This window comes from Leguminivora glycinivorella, chromosome 14 (genome assembly GCF_023078275.1).
Source record: "Leguminivora glycinivorella isolate SPB_JAAS2020 chromosome 14, LegGlyc_1.1, whole genome shotgun sequence".
Lineage (NCBI taxonomy): Eukaryota > Metazoa > Arthropoda > Insecta > Lepidoptera > Tortricidae > Leguminivora > Leguminivora glycinivorella.
In genome coordinates, this window is record NC_062984.1 from 17,665,422 (window position 1) to 17,686,784 (window position 21,363).

General features: G+C 37.5%; 1 protein-coding gene across 2 annotated transcripts in view; it reads right to left on the reverse strand.

The window, feature by feature from the left end:
- The window catches only part of LOC125233057, a 262,529-nt gene that overhangs the window by 201,024 nt on the left and 40,142 nt on the right, over positions 1–21,363 (reverse strand). For both annotated transcript variants that reach the window (XM_048138903.1, XM_048138902.1), the window contains exons 2-3: positions 13,703–13,887; positions 12,958–13,095 (exon numbers count right to left, since the gene is read on the reverse strand). In XM_048138903.1, coding sequence (XP_047994860.1) covers positions 12,958–13,095; positions 13,703–13,848 — 284 coding nt within the window. In that variant the 5' untranslated portion in view covers positions 13,849–13,887. The remainder of the gene's footprint in view (positions 1–12,957; positions 13,096–13,702; positions 13,888–21,363) is intronic.

Genomic DNA, 21,363 nt, shown 5'->3' on the forward strand with positions numbered 1-21,363 from the left:
TTTTAAAATCATAATAGTTATTTGTTATACAAGAGTGCAAAGTTGTATTTTATCGCCGAGTGTGGAATTAAAAAACGAGCAAGCCAAAGGATTCTATATAGAATAGAATCCTGAGCTTGCGAGTTTTTCAACACGCGAGAAGTAAAATACAGTTGCACTCGTGTGTAACACAAAACTTTTCCCCTCACTATAGCGAGGAAAGTACAACGCAAAAAACGCCTTTATCACTGCTTCCAGTTCCACAGGTGGTAAAACATCTTCATCACTAGATTAACCCACTTTTATCAATTTTAAAGTAGAAAATTTTGCTCTATTCAAGGTTAAATTACTTTATCCACTAGTGGATAAAATGCGTTTTTATCCACTGGTATTTATTAAAGGACAAAACACATGTTCTCGAGCTAGTGAGAGGAAAAGAATTTTACATCAGAATATGGCTCCAGTCTTTCATATTATATTGTCTCTGTAAAACAAACGACAGCATAGCTCTAAGAACTGAAGTCTCAGTTTCAACTTAGTGGCGTAGTTCGCGAGAAGGTATTTTTATTGGAGACTTAGTTCAGCTAGTCTTTGTATAACTTATCGAGTACTTAGTAGTAGCGTATAGTTCTCTTTGCATTCAAACTACAGGAATAGTTCTGTACGTTCTCAAGTGGACAAAAGGGGATAAAGTTAGACCAAACTAATTCTGCAACGATAGGTAGAAAGTAGTTTTTGAGAGTCGGTAAGTAGGTGACAACAACATGACAGCAATTTCCGTCAACTTTGTACAAAAATTAAGGGAAAAGTTAAATTTGTTTTTATTAATTCCTATTTTGTTACCAAGATTTTGTTGATTAATTGAGATTTTATTAAGTTTTATTTCGTCATTAAGGTTCTCTAGTATCTATATTTTCTTAATTATAACAATTATCCTGTATATATCTTACGAAAGTCGAATTATATTACTAAATGTTGGTAACAAAATAGGATCAATTAAAATTTGCTGACGTGGCATTGTACAAAGTTGACGGGAATTGCTGATGAAGTGTACAAACTGTACAATAGTTATTTGTTTTACAAGGGGGCAAAGTTGTTGTTTAACCGTGCCAATATTGATACCTGAGCAAGCGAAAGATTCCAATATTGAACCGCAAGCGTAGCGAGTGGTTCAAAAAGTGGAAACTTGAGCGTTGCGAGGGTTTCAAGGCACGAAGGTTAAACAAACTTTGCCTCCGAGTGAAACACAAAATTTTTCACCACACCAACACTAACAAAATACTGACTATAAAACCAGTCATCTTAAGACAACAAATTAAAATTTGTATGAAATTACTTTGCACTCTTGTGGATAAAATGCGATTTTGCTATCTGTTGTCGAATAGCAAAGTAATTTAACAGTTGGTGTGGTGAAAAACTACTTTACGCAGCTGTCCTGTAATATTTAAATGAAACTGCATGTAGAAACTTTAAAACTTAACATCATTATTATTTTTGATGTGTTAAGTATACAGCAAAAAAGGAGTGTACAAGTTGCAGGCGTCCATAGGTTATGGTGACCGCTTTCCATCAGGCGGACCGTAGGCTTGTTTGCCACCGACGTAGTATTAAAAAAAACATCAATCAACTGCTATTTTTCTGTTAGATGAAAATACTGACAAGGGGCAAATAAGGCCTGATTCGTAACGGATTTGTCAAATTCAGAGTGCTTTTTCTTGTATAATTTCTAGCTTACTTTATATATACATTACACCATTCAAATTGCCAGATTCACAAAATTATTATATTAGAATCATGTTTAAAAGCAATTCTCAACTAACTAGATAGATAAAATTAAAGTGATCGCTGAAAATAATTCGGCGACAAATTGCTGTCAAAAACTTGATTCCTGTTGACGAAACTTGCATTTAAATCATTTTCAACACTACCAGGCAACCAACATTATACCTTATCTGAAAGGAAATTTCTTTACGATTCCTATGAAACAATGATAATGTAGATGAGTCTCCAAATATCCACTTTACTAGGAATTCAGTCGATGCAGTGTCCGTTACTAAGCATTTAAAGCAAAGTAACCACTTTTCGATAAGAAATCTACAACAAAAACTGCTGAACGAAGCTGTTCGCAGATTTTATTTAATAATATGATCTTTCAACTTTATTCTGACAATAGCTGGATATCATCCACCACAGCTATGAAGCCAGCAGCCTGCTAAAGCCAACGCTCTTCAAATCGGGTAAAAAACTTAATTTAACGAAGTCTCATAGTATTCACCTATTAACCGGAATAGGATGGAGTGTCTAAGAAATTCATTCATTTAAATGACACCAACCTTAAGCCACCAAAATATTTAAAAAAAGATAGTCCTTGATAGGACTAAAACTAAGAATGTGTCGAAAAACACTGTCGGATGTACGATGGAGGGCGTACAACAAAACTTACAAAATGAGCGAGGAGAAATGGAGAATGATGAATTTACTAAGAAATAATAAATTTTAAATACATTTTAAACACATTATAGAAAAACATACTTTGATTCGGCCGGCTCTGGTACCGTTAAAACAGTTTTGAATTTGACAAATCCGTTACGAGTCAGGCCTTAGCTTTAGGGGTTTCATTGAAGTAAGTAGTTACCATACAAGGTAAAAGTATTTTGTAATGGACATTTTCGTGAAAGGCATCCGCAATTTTGTGTATGAGAAATTGCTCGTTAGTGTAGCATGTGCATGCGTACGATCTGCTGTCCGATGCGTAAGCGGCTTCATACCTAATGAGCGATTTGTCATAAATAAAATGCGGCTCGATACTGATAAATGTGACTTCACCCTTAGTATGGTCGAAGACATATGTAACTCCGTATAGACAGATAAAGTGTAAGAAAAAAACGTACCTCAAGACCTAGATGGCGATACACCTTTGGGGGACGCTCGGCTAGATGACGCTAATATTAATATTTGACATTTTAACACATACCAAGCTAACAATATGGGCCAAATTGTCAAAACTGAGGTTCAAAAGTTTTAAGCTTGTGTAGAGTGATGGCAGTGTGATTACTTATTTTTGTTGGACAGTAACTCTCTATAATACTCGATTCTATTTGGTATGGTCTAACTCTAGACAACTTAAGACTCACAAGTTAAGACTACACTAATCTCGTATAGCACTGAGTGCTAAACTTACATAAACACGTCCACGGCACGGTGCCAAATGCTGAAGTTGTAGTTTGGAATAGTAAAAACATAAATAATATCTCGTAGAGATTACTTACCACATACCACAGCTAGGAACTAGATAAATTTTATTCAATCTCAAGCAGAAAGTTTACGGGTATCCTACCGACTGCGCCATGTCGGAGATATACAGCGTGTGGATTCCATACGGGCGTATAATGTATCCAGTTATAGTATCTGACCATACAAATCCTACGGGATAATCATTTTGTTAAAAAATTTTATTAATTAAGGCATATTTTTTATTTCTGTCCAAGCAGCAATGCACGCCGATTAACTTAATTTGATAAAACATAAATTTTGTTAATTTTTTATATCTGTCCAAGCAGCAATACACGCCGTTTAACTTAATTTGATATAACATAAACGTCATCTCGTAATGACGATTAGGTAGGTACTTTAATTGATGTGGACGTACTTTGCATGCTGAATTTACCATATATAAAAAAATCTTATCTATTAAAAATAACATGTAGTTCGGCTCCTTAGGACCGATACTAATTGTTATTAAGATATGCGCCCGTATGGAATACACACGCTGTAGAAACGACCGTCGAAACGACGACAAGGCCCACTGGTGGCCGGGAGCCGGGAATCGAACCCGGGTCTTCAGCTTACGCCGCTAACGTCATTACCACTAGACCACTGACCCGTCGTGGTACCTGACGAAATTTCTCTAGTGTATGTTATCTCTGATAAATCTAGGCGCCTTTTTGACCAACTCTAAGCGCGAGCAAACAATGAACAAATTAAGAAATATTCAATAATAGTTATTTGTTTTACAAGGGGGCAAAGTTGTTGTTTAACCGCACGTGCCAATATTGATCCCGAGCAAGCGAAAGATTTCAATATGGAACCGCGAGCGTAGCGAGTGGTTCAACAAGTGGAATCTTGAGCGTTGCGAGGGTATCAAGGCACGAAGGTTATACAAACTTTGCCACCGAGTGAAACACAAAATTTTTCACCACACCAATACTATGAAAATATGAACTGTAAAACATCAAAATAAGTAAAATACTTCAATTTACTCAACGTTTATGATTCAAAATCATCATTTATACGTAAATTCCAACACCCAGCTTTAGACGTCAAGTTAAAATTTGTATGAAATTACTTAGCACTCTTGTGGATAAAATGCAATTTTGCTATCTGTTTTCGAATAGCAAAGAAAGCCTTTATCAGTTGGTGTGATGAAAAATAATTTGATTTGTTCCCTAGTTTCTGTACACATTTATTCACAGGTTGAACGCCGGAAAAAAGGTAAGTAGATCAAGACATTAGTGATAATTTCTATAGAGATTGGCTCTAATGTGAGTTATCCTCTACTTCATATGTCTAAGTCCCATTTTGTGGCCAAGACTGTTTTGATTTGATCCCTTCAGCCTAACTACAATCATATAATAACTGTAAGAGACATTGCAGTGAAACTATTTAGGGAGTAATCTCATGCAGCACTGAATGCAAGTGAGATAAACAGATCCACGGCAGGGTGCCAAATGCCGAAGTTGGAATTCAGTTTGAAACTGTGGTAAAAACATTAATAATAGCCCTGTGAGACATATATTATATTTTATAGAGTTTCTAGCTTGGGTACAGTTGCCATCAGATATATCAGAGTTGCCAAGATGGTCACAAATAACTGATCAAAATACTCACTGTACATTCTCCCCTCTAACTTTCAATACAAAATTACGCACCCGCCGCATGCGTGGTTGACAAAAAGGTGACGAAGAGCGACCTATTGGGACCGTGCGCGACGACAACGCCACGTGACAGTGACAATATTGTAGCCGCTGTGAAGCGAGAAGTAAGTAAACATTGTGAAAAAAAGTAATGAAATCTTGTGCTAGTTTACTACGTTAGACAATTTTGGACGATGGTGGTTACAACATTATCGCCAATAACATTAAAATCGTTGTTTTCAGTGAGAAATTAACAAACTGGTGACTAAAACGGGGTTTCGTGCCATCGCTCACGAAATCATTTTCCAACCTGAGACGATGAATAAAGGCAATAAATTGGTGCTAGCTGGGCATTTTCTACAGATTAAAGACATTATTCCACCATTTATACCTATGTACAATAAAGTATAAATAAATCATTGGCTTTTGAAATAGTTGATCAGTTCACTGCTCTCCTGTCATTTTTATAGGCTAACTATAATATAGGTATTATAAATATCATTGCAGGGTACAGGGTTTATTGTAAAATAAAAACAAGATGGCTATAATAACGTTTAATTATAATATACATTACAAAAACTTGTTTCATTTACTTGAAAATATTGGAGGTTTACCAGATATCACATCAAATACAATCATGAATGCGATGAAATAAGTTCTCAGGAATTTTATTTAAAATGTGATAAGCCTTCAGTGGATGGACTGCTTCTGCTTCTATTGTTATCGTGTTTCTTCTTCCCATTGAAACCTCGATATTTACGCATTTTCGTCAATCCGTTTCGATTTGTAAACAGGAGCACAGATGAGGAAACAAATAAAATGATTTTCGAACATAACTGGGATTGGCTTCCACGTCGGCTATTCTACCTCCAATAAAATTTGCACTATAAATTCACCCTAAATTCAATTCAATACTTGTATCAAATGATTACGCACTTTAAGTAAAACTTCAGAGATTGGACGACACTTTTCTTCTTACGGCAACTATTCACTTAAACGGTGGTTTCGTTTCCACCACAGTCTTGGAAATAGCTAGAATTTAGTCGCTACTTTTCTTGGAGTTATTACAATTCGCCATAACAAATTTTACTGGGCCCGTATTAAACTTATCTCAAAAACGACATGAAAATGTTTACTGCAATATGGATTTGACAGCGCAAGTCAGCGACTAAGATGTCAATTTTGGCCGTAGTGAGCGCTGTGATCGTTTTAGCTACCCCCTCCACCCGATTTGCACCCTGCCAATACGAGGCTTCTTGTCGCACGAGGGGCTATAATAAGGTCATAGATTTATTTACTTGACACTAGATGTCTTGACGACTAAAAATATTAAATGCTTAAAAAAATAGCCAATATTATAACCGAATTAACCGCATCTCTATTTATAACTTATTCCGCAGTAGTTGTTAATTGTCGAGTAATGTATTTTTCGATAGTCGCGCATCTTGCGACATCTAGTATCAGGTAGCAGTACTGATAAATACGCTACTCGTCGCTAGATTTCAACTAGGAAATCCTTCAGGAAATAGGTTTTGTTTTGCAAGGGGATTGTAAGTCTCATAAGTCTAAGACCTGTGTAAGTAGCAGTTGCTCGCAGGCACACTGCTGTTGTAGAACTTGTAGATTAAAAATTCAAGCAAAAACTGCACGGAATTGACAGACTTTCGAAGTAGACTCGACCACTAAGCGCCAGCGACAGCCGTGTCTATGTTCAGCGCCAGTTTCCACTGCAACGGTTTAATTGTTTTTGTCGTTGTCAGGTCGTCTTCGCTGTGCTAGCGGTGAACTTCAACTAGAATAACCTAAATACAAAATTAAAAATTTGAAAACAACCCCGACATAGTGGACCGATTTTCATGAAACATGGCTAAGAACACGACTCCCGACTAATTCAGCCTTCAAACAAAAAAATCTAAATCGGTTCATCCGTTCGGGAGCTACGATGCGATGCCAGAGTCAGACAGACAGTGTCGTTAACAGTAGAACACCGTTGTCGTAGATTGTCACTAATAACACCAATCACTTATGTAGGTATGACGAAAATGTTGGTATGAAGAAATTTACCGCATGACCGAGGAGAGGATTTGGCGTGTCTGTGTCAGTCAAGACAAGACTCACTTTAGGTCGCCACATCGACGTCACAGTATAAAAAAGAGTACTATCGTACCTACAGTATGGCCACTCCCGCTTCTCGCTGAAAGTGTCGCTCACCCCTATCGGTTACCTCATAGTTACCGCCTGTCAAAGACGCGAACAGTCGACCTGTCATATCTCACTCATACAAGCATAGTACGCGTTCACGTACACGAGCTTAGACTGTGTGCTAGGAACGCGCCTCTTTCATATACATATGTATTTGATCGCCAGTATCCGAGGTGTGTCGACGTATTAGTAGTAGCAAGTAGTAGGTACCAATCTAGCAGTATCATAGAAAATGAGCTATTGGACGTCTCCACCCAGACTCAAATGGTTGTAGCACGAGTTGTCCATATCAGTAACGCTTGTGTAAAACCAGTCTCTGTCACTGACACCACACCCGGCCCTCACTTCACTAATACTAAGTAGATAAGTACTTGAAACTAATTGCAGGAGCTCATTAAAAGACCAAGCAGTCGCTCGACAATCGCATTACAAACTACGCTGAATCCTTGCTGAATTTAATGACTTGTTATACGAAATGTTGAAGTTTGTCCGTTTGGGTGTTTGTTCCTCATTGCGAATTTACAACATTCCGAAGCGATTTCTTATGACGGATTTATTTATTTATTTATTTAAACGTAATTGCACATTTTAAAAAAAGTACAAAAGTACAAATGCTAGCACTAGCAGGCGTTCTCTACTAGTCAACCATGGGCTATGTGAGAAAAAAAAAATTGAGGTCAAGATTTGGACCACCCTGTATAATTATTATACTACAACAGTCATAATCAGAAAGAAAGCTATATACTTAATCAGCTGAAGGCAGTGCTAGCCAATCAGACATGAACCAGCTTTAAATGCGCATGCACTTTGCGGTATTGCACCACTAACAAACTTTGCAGAGAAAACAGACTCTTCAATATTGAAACAAACGCTTGTTTTTATAGGTAACTCACGTATCGGAAGATGATTGTTATGAAAGTCCCTTATTTGTGTTTTGTTTGGGCTTAATTTGTAGAATATTATGTTTTCATAATAGTTTGATAGCTCGTTATTCCTAATTATTTTTAATTTAATGTGCTAATGATAAATTTTCAAAACAAGTCTACAGATATTTTACGTTACGGCTATGTATACCGAATAAAAAATAATTTTCATTAACCCTTTTACCATTTGATGTTTGTTTCGTGTCATTCAATTTTGAACTGTAATTCTTACTATACAGATGCGTTTTTGTTTTAAGTATGATGGCAAATAAGTATTTTGCCGCTACCGGTTAAAGGTTTTAAAAAAAAGCACATATTTACATTTATTAGAAAAAAAATTTTTTTTTATCAAATTTCACTCCTTATTCATTATTTTCATAGTCTTATATGTTATTGATAGAAAGTTTTATGTATGTTCAAATACTTACATTATCAAATTATTAAATACACGCGTTGTGGTCAAGTATTGACATTACTACTGTAACCGCGCTTTTTAAAGAAAATGAAGAGGCTGCTACAAACCTAAACTGAGCTTGAAAGTAAACACTTTTCACTGGCAGACGCCATTAAATTGATTAAAAGCTCTAAAAGGAATCGAACTTGCCAGCTTTGGCAACTGCATTTAAAAGTTTAAGCGGATCTTGCGGTTCGCGGTTCAGTTACTCTGTATGTACGAATGTAAACCGTTTTATACCACGTTTATTTTAGTAGCTAAGGGCCACTTGCACCAACGAAAAAGGAGGGTTAACCCGAGGGTTATCCCACCATTTTATATGGAATTTGACAGTTGACAGCACACTAACCCTGAGTTAAGTGGTTAGTGCAAGTGGGTGTTGCCACAGCAGGACTAGCACGTGATTGGCGCGAGAAACGTCATCGCGGCTTTTTGTAGCCGTATTTTATAATTCGTTACCTACCCGATATCGTAAATGTCACAGGAAATTATATCCAGCGACCCCAAACAGTTACTTACTAGGACCAAAAATTATAAACATTTTACGCTTCTTTTTGTGAGACAGTGAACGACATTCTATCGAACCATCTGAATCATGACCCACTTGTCTGACAATTCGTTTGAAACTTTCAAACTTGTGATGTCTATCTATCTCTTGTAATACACTTAGGCCGTTTTAAATACTAAATTTTGTCACTACACACATGTCAGTGTCTAAAAAAATGATAAGAAGTTCGTTACCAAGGAAACCCTGTCTTCAAGCCAAAGAGGATCGAGTATTATAGAGAGTTACTGTCAAATTATAATGTGTAATCACAGTGCATAGACTGCCATCTCTTGACACAGGCTTAAAACTTTTGAACCTCAGTTTTGACAATTTGGCCCATATTCTTAGCTTGATATGTGTTAAAATGTCAAATATTAATATTAGCGCCATCTAGCTGAGCGTACCCCAAAGGTGTAATGCCATCTAGGCCACCGTACCTTTTTCTGTATGGTACTGAGGTAAGTTTTTTTCTTAGACTTTGCTTCAAGCGAATTTCGGTCTACTTACATTTTGACGGTTTGGCAAAATGAGTTTATGGTGGGTCATGAAGTCATGATTCAATTGGTTCGATCAAACGCATTTTTTTATGGGATAGGAGGCAAACGAGCAGACAGGTCGCCTGATGGTAAGCGATCACCGCCGCCCACGCCCGCATATTATAACTTCGTATATACGGATAAGGTCTAAGAAATAAACGTACCTCAAGCCATAGAGAAAAAGGTACGGTGGCCTAGATGGCGTTACACCTTTGGGTAACGCTCGGCTAGATGGCGCTAATATTAATATTTGACATTTTAACACATATCAAGCTAACATGGGCCAAATTGTCTGAGATTCAAAAGTTTTAAGCTTGTGTCGAGAGATGGCAGTCTATGCACTGTGATTACACATTTTGCTTTGACAGTAACTCTCTATAATACTCGATCCTCTTTGGTTCGTTAGTACCTATTAGGACCGGGTGCGTATCGATCGATATAACTTTTTTTGATATATTTTTAGTCGTTATAACGATCATTTGATATAATTATTTAATCATATAACAACAAATAATATACTAAGAAATTGTATAATTCTTATTTAATATAATGATCATTTTTTCGAATAACATTTATTATAACATACTTTGAGTATAATGCTTATTTCCGATAATAAATAAATTGTATAACACAAATTCTTTCTAAAGCACAGTTAGAATAAGAAACAATTGTAGAATAAATTAGATCCATCATTTACCAGAAAAGTAGATTAGGTTAGAACTGTGACCTTTACACACAATGCGCTGCTACCAGAAAAATTGGTTAGGTTAGGTTAGAACTGTGACCCTTAAACATATGTACTGCTATCAGAAAAGTAGGTTTAGGTTAGGTTAGAACTGTGATCCCTTCAAAAAATAATAAAATTAATTCATGAAATGTTTTATACTGTTTGCTAGTTATATTATACTAGTCGTATATTAATAGATAGTTATACCATATAACTGTTATTATAAATAAGTGTTATACGAAATAATGATTATACAAAATAAAAGTAGATATTTTGTGTTTATACCAAATGTTAATTATGTCAAATGAGTGATTATATCCTTTAATTTATACGAAATGTTGTTATGTCAAATGTTACTATACCAAAAAAAGTTATACCAATCATTACACACCCATTAGGACCACTTGCACCAACGAAAATGGAGGGTTAACCCACCATTTTATATGGAACATGACAGTTTACAGCCCACTAACCCTGAATTAAGTGGTTAGTGCTAGTGGGCCTTAAAGTAACATCGCAACGAGAATATTTAAAAAATCATAACCCTCCTTTTGCGTTGCCGTTGTCGGGTAAAAAGAACTTCTCCTTCGGTTGATCGACAGATGGATACTAATAACCTTACTTCGATTTGTGAATTAATTTGAATCGACATATATTTTGAAAATAATTTTTCAAGTAAAAAGAAACCAAGGCAGAAGTCAAATTGTGTTTTTTTTTTTTTTTTATACAACGTCGGTGGCAAACAAGTATACGGTCCGCCTGATGTAAAGCGGTCACCGTAACCTATGGACGCCTGCAACTCAAACAGTGTCACATGCGCGTTGCCACCCCATTAGAAACTTGTACACTCCCTTTTGCTGTGTTAAGTACAATGTGTGTTGTGTTAAGTACACAGCAAAAAGGAGTGTACAAGTTCCAGGGAGGGTTCGGGTTGCCGACGACTCAAAGAACAATAGACGGAACAAGTTAGTTCCGTAAGTCCTCCCGTCATCAGCACACCGCACCCTCGTTGAGCTCTGGCAGCCTTACTCACCGGCAGGAACACAACACTATGAGTAGGGTCTAGTGCTATTTGGCTGCGGTCTTCTGTAAGGCGGAGGTACTTCCCCAGTTGGGCTCTGCTCTAGATTCGAGCGAGACGATATCCGCTGTGCTGTGCCCTACCACACAAAGCGGAATATCATTCGCTGTGCCCTACCTCCTACTGTTACACATTTAGCTCTATAGAAAAGTGTGTTACACATTTAGCTCTATAGAAAAGTTACATTTCTCAATCCAATCGTTACGACCTTTTCCTCAAAATAAATCAGGTAACGTGTTTAAGTAAGCTATCACCGCCTCAGCAATCATGAATAAAATCCATTGGAATATAAACTCTAACCTTTATACACAAAAAGGCAAATCGAGATTGGGTGAAATTTGGGGTTAATTTTAAACTTTTCGCATTTATCAACCGCAGGGTAAGGGGCGTTTTATGTTAACACGCAAATTCGTAAAGTAAAAAAGCTTGTGATTAAAAAATAATACTTAAATCGCGTTATTAAAGTTCAGAATGCGTGGAAAACAAATGAGCGATACGATTTTTAAAAAGTTGTTGTTTGAGCAAGAGGCTGGCTGAATTTTTGGAAACCTTTTAATGGCTTTTAAAAATAAAGAGTTGGGATTTCTTTGCGGTTATCTGTTGAGGTAATTTAGTGGAATGATCTCGAAAAAGCTTGCGATTATTTTGTCTAATGACCGTGCTTGGTAAGCTCGGTGAAACAAGATTCCAGTGAACTAAGCTACGAAATAAGTGGAGTATTTTTTTGTATTTTGCAGCAATCAGCTAACTGAATTACAATTCAAACGACCGAATTGGTGAATTTAAAATTTTTTTTTATCTTTTCATTGGAACAGACAGACAGTTTTTCCGGATACAGTCAACGCCAAAATGTCTGGGCCCAAGCAGAAGAAATCTTCAGGAGGTCAAAAACGTCGAGCAGTCCCTCTTACCTGAAATATAAAAAAAAATAAGTTTAATAAATATGAATGTGTACATAGTACATACAAAATCGTGGAAATCGTTGTGCTACTTTTGTAGGAAACCATAAGAGATCTTTGGAACTTTTCCCAGCTAACACAATCATAAGTGTACGAGTAGTAGTAGTATTTTTAGGTTTTATAAATACATATTTATTTACAGTAGGTAGTAGTAGTAGTTACCTAGTAGTAGAATAGCAATAGCCAGGATATGAGCCCAAAAAGTCATGAGAGTTGATCAACAGCTTGACTTAACTCTACTTTAGGAAAGAGCTTGTTAACATTGAGCTTGTATTTTCATCTGGTCAACACGTCGGTGAAGATCGAGCTTAAGTACGGATCTTAGACTATTAAAGGAACTTGGAAGATGGTTACCTGAAACAATCCTGGGCACATTCCCGAAGTTGGCAGTAGGAGCAGCTGCATGATAAGTAGCAAGAGCCAGGGTCGGAGTCCAGCATGCTGGCAGAGTCGAACCAGTGCAAGCTTCGGGCGATTTGCGCGGCATGCTACTCGGTAATCTTAAAGATTCTTGAGAAAAGGTGCTTACCTGATATCCTCAGTAAATTTTGATGATTTTACATAATAAGTACTCCCAGAAGCAAACATTCGGATTTGAGAAACAGCTTGACTTAAAGAAACATGAGAGATGGTTACCTGACACAATCCTGGGCACATTCCCGAAGCTGGCAGTAGGAGCAGCTGCACGATGAGTAACAAGATCCAGGGTCGGAATCCGGCATGCTGGCTGAGTCGAACCGGCGCGAGCTTGGCACGGTTTGGGAGCCGCGCCATCTGGAAAACGGCGAATGACATGGTTTACTTTTGAACAGAGGTAAAGTACTATGTAATATGTGTCGACTCGTAAACCTACAAAGTGTGTGAGCCTACTTTGCAAAGGGAACATAATCCGTGAAGACTCAGCCAGTCTGAATAGAAGGTATTCTTGTATGCCTGCGGGTCTTCTCGCTGGTCGCTTAAGTCGACTCTTTAGACTTTTAAAGGGCCAGTAAATTCATATAGTTTTTGAAACTAACTTAGCGCTCTTCGAGTCCACATGTTCCACCAGCACATTCCAAGTTCTATGTATGAGGTACAACAAAAACAGGACCCGGGAAGACTCGGCCTGCAAGTCCGTATTGCGGGTCTTTTTGCTGCTTGCGGTACTTAGACTCTTGAGGCTGTAATAAGTCCAGTGTATAAAGAGTTTTTAGAACTAACCTAGCGCTCTTCGAGTCCACATATTCCAGCAGCACGTTCCAAGTCCTAAGTATGAGGTACAGCAGAAACAGGACCCTGGAAGATTCGGCCTGAGAATCCGACTTGAGAGTCTTCTTGCTGGCCCTGTACTTAATTCGACACTTGATATTTTTAAAGAGCCAATGAATAAACTGGAACTAACCTGGCACTCTTTGAGTCCACATGTTCCACCACTACGTTCCAAGTCCTATGTATGAGGTACAGCAAAAAAAGGACCCGGGAAGACTCGGCCTGCGAGTCAGGTTTGCGGGTCTTCTTACTAGTTGCGGTGCTGAGGCCACTGCCCATGGTGGATGCTTGCTAGTACGCCATTTGTAGAAACTGGTTCTGGAATGAGAAAAGGATTTATTAGTGGGTGTAATAATTTGTGGTATAAAGCTAAGGAATGCTTGGAAATGAGGAAAGGATCCAGTCACTGTTGGTATGTACCTCTTCTTCTTGCTAGCAACAGGGGCGGCTCACTCCGCTATTCTATCGCTGCGCTACAAGTCCATGCCAGCGGCCATGCATTCGCGGCCCATTCAATGGTGACGACCTTCGCGCGGCGCAATAGAATTCAATGTCGGCTGCTCGCGTGCGGTCGGTTTGTTAATGTAAGTAAGAATTTAGAATGGTGGCATTTTGTAAACATCAAAAGAGTCAGCCTTCTGTACTTGTACTATTATATATTCTGTGCTAGCGATATCCTGCCATTTATGCTATGACTCAATGTAAGCTATGTCATCTCATGGGCATGCCCAATGTTAAATTTTACACCATATAATTTAATATGGAATAGCCGAAAAAAAGAGGGAAGCACCATTCATTCTTGTAGAGAATAGGTGCTATTATTATGTAGATGAAACTTTGAAGCTAATACTAATATGCAAATTTCTTTGAATAATTTCCAACCATTTTGAATGAAAAAATATTATGTATTGATTTGCACCAAAAATTAAATATCTAATAATAAACCTAAAATTTTTCGTTCGTGATCGATTGTTTAAGTAGTAGGTACCTAACAGTGGCGGCTGGTGAAAATTTCTACTAGGCAACACTGAGCAAAAAGAAACCTACCTTAACATTAAATTCTTTACTATATGTATAATCAATTTTAGGCAAGCCGGTGGGAATCGGCTTGTATGGACCAGCCGCTGCTGGCACCTTAATACATATTGTAATCTATTTTATAATGAGGAGGCACACTCAAAGGTTATGACAGATGGCGCCACCCTATTAGTCCATTGCACAGATAAAGAATTTCATACGTGAGAGTGAGAAGATATTTTTTTCTCTCTCACACATATGAATGACAGTGACATGCCCAGGCACTTGCACAGGCGCCGCCAGGAGAGGCGACAATCTTTTTCGTGGCTGTGTAAGTACAATGGGTACATATATTTTACCAGTACATATATTTTACCAGTATAGTCAAATTAGACACATTTCATACTTATTCTCTGACGTAAATCGAACTAAAACACATTTTTTAAAAGGAAAAAACCATGATTACCCGAGCACTTACCAGCATTAGTGCTAAGAATGCTGGAAATAAAAACCATTCCGCGGAAAGAGATTCTATCAGAGTGTAAGCTATAAAGGTTATCGCACACTTTACAGCAGCACGAGCGTAAACAGAATGCATTCAGCATTGACAAGATATCAAAGGCTAGGTTAATGATAATGGTGTGATAATGTGAATAGCCGACATTTTCTGTGACGCGATATGCGACTTTTCCATGGAAATCCATGTCAAAATGTTGTATTTTATCTAATTATGAAAATACCTCTTTTTGTACGAAGGAAGAAAATTGCATGTATGACTTCTATCGCCCTGCGTTTGTTTCCTTGGAGGTTTTTTAAACCCCTTAGATTCGGATGAAATTTCGACGTTGATGAATAATATTTATCTAGGTTACATATTGGATTACAATAATTATATTGTAGTTGTCTGTAATGACCATTTGACGTAAAATAGCATAGACTTTTAACGGTCATATATTTATGCACCTTGGCGTCGTAAATATGAAGAATTAAAAGACGCCCAATGCATCAATTGGATAAGTGTGCGTCAACCCTAAACGTCTTCAGTTCCCTGAACCACAAGAACGATAATGAAACGCTACTCTGAACCCGACACGTTTTACGAACAATTAAAAAAAAAGTTTTCGCTGATTGTTGAACTTTGCCAAATTAAATTCCGTTTCAAAGGAATTACTCCTATTGTAAAGAGGTAGTTATAATTTAAGAAATTGTTTGACGGATTTGTAATTGGAATAGAGACATTAATGAATTAATGATAGATTAAATTTATTTTGACCTTAACAACGAGCTCGTAAAGGTTTTTTAGGGTTCCGTAGTCAACTAGGAACCCTTATAGTTTCGCCATGTCTGTCTGTCCGTCCGTCCGTCCGTCCGTCCGTCCGTCCGTCCGTCCGTCCGTCCGTCCGTCCGTCCGTCCGTCCGTCCGCGGATAATCTCAGTAACCGTTAGCACTAGAAAGCTGAAATTTGGTACCAATATGTATATCAATCACGCCAACAAAGTGCAAAAATAAAAAGTGGAAAAAAATGTTTCGTTAGGGCACCCCCCCTACATGTAAAGTGGGGGCTGATATTTTTTTTTCATTCCAACCCCAACGTGTGATATATCGTTGGATAGGTATTAAAAAATGAATAAGGGTTTACTAATATCGTTTTTTGATAATATTAATAGTTTCGGAAATAATCGCTCCTAAAGGAAAAAAAAGTGCGTCCCCCCCCTCTAACTTTTGAACCATATGTTTAAAAAATATGAAAAAAATCACAAAAGTAGAACTTTATGAATACTTTCTAGGAAAATTGTTTTGAACTTGATAGGTTCAGTAGTTTTTGAGAAAAATACGGAAAACTACGGAACCCTACACTGAGCGTGGCCCGACACGCTCTTGGCCGGTTTTTTTTTTATTTTATTTATGGACAGAAAGGTGATAAATCAATTAAATAGCCATAACTAAAATTTTGAACTGTCTCCTCTAAATGACGGTGGGAGTAGACTTTAAAAAATCTCCATTATTTTGAATGAAAAATGAATATTTTAATGATAATTACTTGAAACTGGCGAATTTTCCTAGCGCTGGCAAAAATGCTACATGTTGGTAAAATAATAAACGACGTACATCCATACTTACCAACTTAAAATTAGGTTGTTGCATAATTATTTTCCCACTTTAAAAATTTCTTGCTATTTCCAGTATTCCCTGGAATATTCTAGAATAAATCTGGTATATAGCATAATGTTGTCGAATCTTTCACGTCAGGTATATAAGCGCGGGCTTGTAACAGGGATTTAGTTAAAATATAAAAAATGGACCAACAACATCTTCGAGCGATTTACTTATACGAACACAAATTGAGAACCAGTTCAAGGGAAACAGCGCATAATATTTTGGCCCAAACACTACTACCGATCGCACAGTACGAAATTGGCTCCAGCGCTTTGATGAAGGAGACATAAGTCTAAAAGCTCGGTTGGACAACGATACCTCACCCACCTTATAGTCCTGATTTGGCACCTTCCGACTATCACCTTTTCAGGGCTTTAAAACAGCATATTCGTAAAAAGAAATTCGAAAATTCCGGTGCCCAAAAAAAATCACCTTGCTATTTTTTTTGCCTCTCACCTACTTTCTTTCTGGGCTAAGGGTATTGAAACTTTGCCTGGCAGATGGCTACATGTTCTAGATAATAATGGTGATTATATTGTCGATTAATTGTTTCAATAAATAGATATTATAAAATAATTTAGTCGCATTTCAAAGTGTGAAAATAATTATGCAACAACCTTGTCCGTCATTCACGGCAAAACGGAGCGACCAATTGACGTGGCTTTTTAAGTAGAGATGGTTGAAGTGATAGAGAGTGACATAGGCTACTTTTTCTAACCCCCCCTTCCCTAAAATGGGCATTTGTATGGAGCATTCAACAGTCTTCGAATTTAACGCATCAGCAAAATCTAGTATGTTATAAGTATCACATGCACTAAACTACATAATTACTGCAAGCCGAAGCACGCGGCGGTAACCCCGTTCAAGTGGCACAGAACTTGCCACTTACTATTTACCACTTGCCAGTTCGGCCACAGATTAGTTAAATACTGTTTATCAGATACGCCGTATTCCTCTCAACTTTATGGTAAACTTATTATGGCAAGGGTAAAACTGTTGATACTCTCACTGAAAAATGTACTTAGTGTTACATCCTGTACCTACACAGTTTATACAATAAATATTCCTGATTTGTGAAACTTTCCAGTAGATGTAGATGTTACTTTTGGACCAGTTGCATCAATCACAGTTTACAGACATATCGACGTCACGCGTAGAAGTCAATGGGTGACTCGATACAAAAAAAATGCGAACGTTACAATCGGTGGGAGACGGTTTGGTGCAACCGACCCCTAATCCTAAACAATTATCGTTATAAATTATACGACCAAAACACTTTGAGATCACGTAATGTTGTGTGGTAAACACAACATTACGTGATCTTAAAGATTACGTAACTTTTTTTGTAAAAAGTGAAGTACCTATATATCGACCGTGTCGTGTCGGACAACGTCCGGAGCTTTCCAATATTTTGAACTATTTTCATCATAACCGTTGAAAAGAGTATCATCGTTCGTTACACCAGAGTTATATATTATTGTTTAAAAATACTAACAATATAACTTTTTTTTATTGATATCAATAAACATTGCTATTCTATTGCTATATTGTCTGTCTATATGACTTTTCAAAAACCGCACGAAACATTCCAGGTCCTAGTAATATTCCTTGCTACACTTTCATAAATTCCTCGTTTAGTTGAGAATAGAGTATCTGTCAGCCAACATAATCTACGAACGAAGTACATATGAACTTTGGTGCAGTTGAGACTTGTATCCCGACAATAAGGAAACTTAGACCATAATAGAGCGCTGAATTGTTATGAGATTTGATTCAAACTCCGTACTTTGGGTACCAGTATGTTTCGGGCTATTGTTAATAGGCATCTAAATTTAGAGTTTGGAGTATAAAGGCCCGCTTTATTATAAGTCTACATCAGCGGTTCTTAAACTTATTTTCCCTTGGAACCCTTTTGGAAAGCAAAATATCTGACGGAACCCTTAAATTGAATTAAAAAAAATTGTTATTTTAATTAGGTCTTAATCATAAATCATAATAGTAAAATCTAATCACTAGATTCTTTAGACTGTTTTTAACCCCCGACGCAAAAACGAAGGGGTGTTATAAGTTTGACGTGTCTGTCTGTCTGTCTGTCCGTCTGTCTGTCTGTGTGTGTGTCTGTCTGTGGCATCGTAGCTCCCGAACGGATGAACCGATTTCGATTTAGTTTTTTTTTTTATTATAAACTGGCCAGTGATTGACCTTAGTCGCACCTGATGGAAAGTGACGACAAGGCCGAGGTTGTAGCTCACTGGTTCAGTAACAGCCTATTCACTCTTGACTTGAATTCACCCAGATTGTTTGAAAGCTGAGTTAGTCGGGAGTGTTCTTAGCCATGTTTCATAAAAATCGGTCCACTATGTCGCTGTCAGGGGTTTTTTCAAAATTTTAATTTTGTGGTTAGGTTATTTTATTATTTTTACAATTGGTGAATCTTTGGTTTTATGGAAGAGAGTTCAAATCGCATATCAGTCAACCAGAATTCACACGAAGCCCCCAGAGAGGTTTTACGGAGCCCTAGGGCTCCGCGGAGCACACTTTGAATATGGCTGGTCTACATAATGATATGGACTAAATTAGACAAACCAAGAATTTATTTTTAAGATAATCTTTTAAACGCCCATTTTTAACCCACGACGCAAAAACGACGGGGTGTTATAAGTTTTACGTGTCTGTCTGTGTGTGTCTGTCTGTCTATCTGTTTGTCTGTCTGTCTGTGTGTGTGTCTGTGGCATCGTAGCTCCCGAACGGATGAACCGATTTAGATTTAGTTTTTTTTGTTTGAAAGCTGAGTTAGTCGGGAGTGTTCTTAGCCATGTTTTATGAAAATCGGTCCACTATGTCGCGGTCGGGAGTTTTTTCAAAATTTTAATTTTGTGGTCAGGTTATGTTTTTATAAATTCAACGATCTAAATTCACTTGAATTCATCATTCAGTACCTACCAAAGAGGATCGAGTATTATAGAGAGTAACCGTCGAAGTAAAATGTGTAATCACAGTGCATAGACTGCCATCTCTTGACACAGGCTTAAAACGCAAGCAAAATCCGCACGAAGCGCTTTGCTTCTTCTTTTCTTATGCGCACTGCCAAGGAGTGGAATTCCTTGCCGGCGGCTTTATTTCCGAGCTCATATAACCCGGCAACCTTCAAATCAAGAGTGAACAGGCATCTTCTGGGCGAGCTCACTCCATCGTAGGCCACGTCTTTGCAAAGGCAAAGACGTGGCTTACTCTTGGCCACAGACTAGCCAAAGGGCTAGTCTGTGGCCAAGAGTAAGCCCATCTTAATATATAAATATATAAAAGAAGAAGCTGACTGACTGACTGACTGACTGACTGACTGACTGACTGACTGACATATCAACGCACAGCCGAAACCGCTGGTCCTAGAGATTTCAAATTTGGCACGTAGGTTCCTTATGTAGTGTAGAGGAGCACTAAGAGAGGATTTTCCAAAATTCACCTCCTAAGGGGGTCAAATGGGGGTTCAAAGTTTGTATGGGGAAACAAGATTAGTTTGACTATTTTATTCGAAACTTCACAGGAAGATACCTTAAAACATATGACTGAATACGTATTTCAGGTTTTTTGAAAATTTAACCCCTAAAAGGGTGAAAAGGGGGTGATAAAGTCAAAAAATCAATATGGGTATCGTTTTTATGGTTTATCGGGTCGCTGATCACGATAAATACAACGCTTTTAAAATCTAACGAGGCGGAAGTGAAATACCTTCTACCCTGTTGTGGTGCAATGGGGTTTAAATATCAAAAATATATATAAAAGAAGATATTGACTGACTGACTGACATATCAACGCACAGCCGAAACCGCTGGTCCTAGAGATATCAAATTTGGCACGTTGGTTCCTTATATAGTGTAGAGGAGCACTAAGAAAGGATTTTTCAAAATTCGCCTCCTAAGGGACTCAAATGGGGGTTCAAAGTTTGTATGGGGAAACAAGATTAGTTTGACTATTTTATACGAAACTTCACAGGAGGATTCCTAAAGACATATGACTAAATACATGTTTCATGTTTTTTGAAAATTTGACCCCTAAAGGGGGTAAAGTCAAAAACACAATATGGGTATCGTTTTTATGGTTTATCGGGTCGCTGATTACGATAAATACAACGATTTTAAAATCTAATGAGGTGGAAAAGAAATTTTCTCCCCTGTCGTAGTGCAATAGGGTGAAAATATCCAAAATAGCTATAAGAGGAGCACTAAGAAAGGATTTTCACCTCCTAGCATGATAATTTGACAGGGGCAAGGACAGGGACAGGGACAGGGACGGGATAGGGTTAGGGATAGGGATAGGGATAGGGCTAGGGCTAGGGCTAGGGATAGGGATAGGGATAGGGATAGGGATACGGATAGGGATAGGGATAGGGATAGGGATAGGGATAGTTTAGTTTAGTTTAGTTTATTTATTTCATAATGGTAAATTACAGTATAAATTATTCTACGTTAACCTATATGAATTTACATTATGATCGTCAATTATAATAATTTGGCATGCAAAGATACAATAATATAACGTCAATAATACTCAAAAACAATAGAAATTATTAAATTAACAATTTGTAAATGTGGTTTTCAAAACCACCGTCATTAAAAACT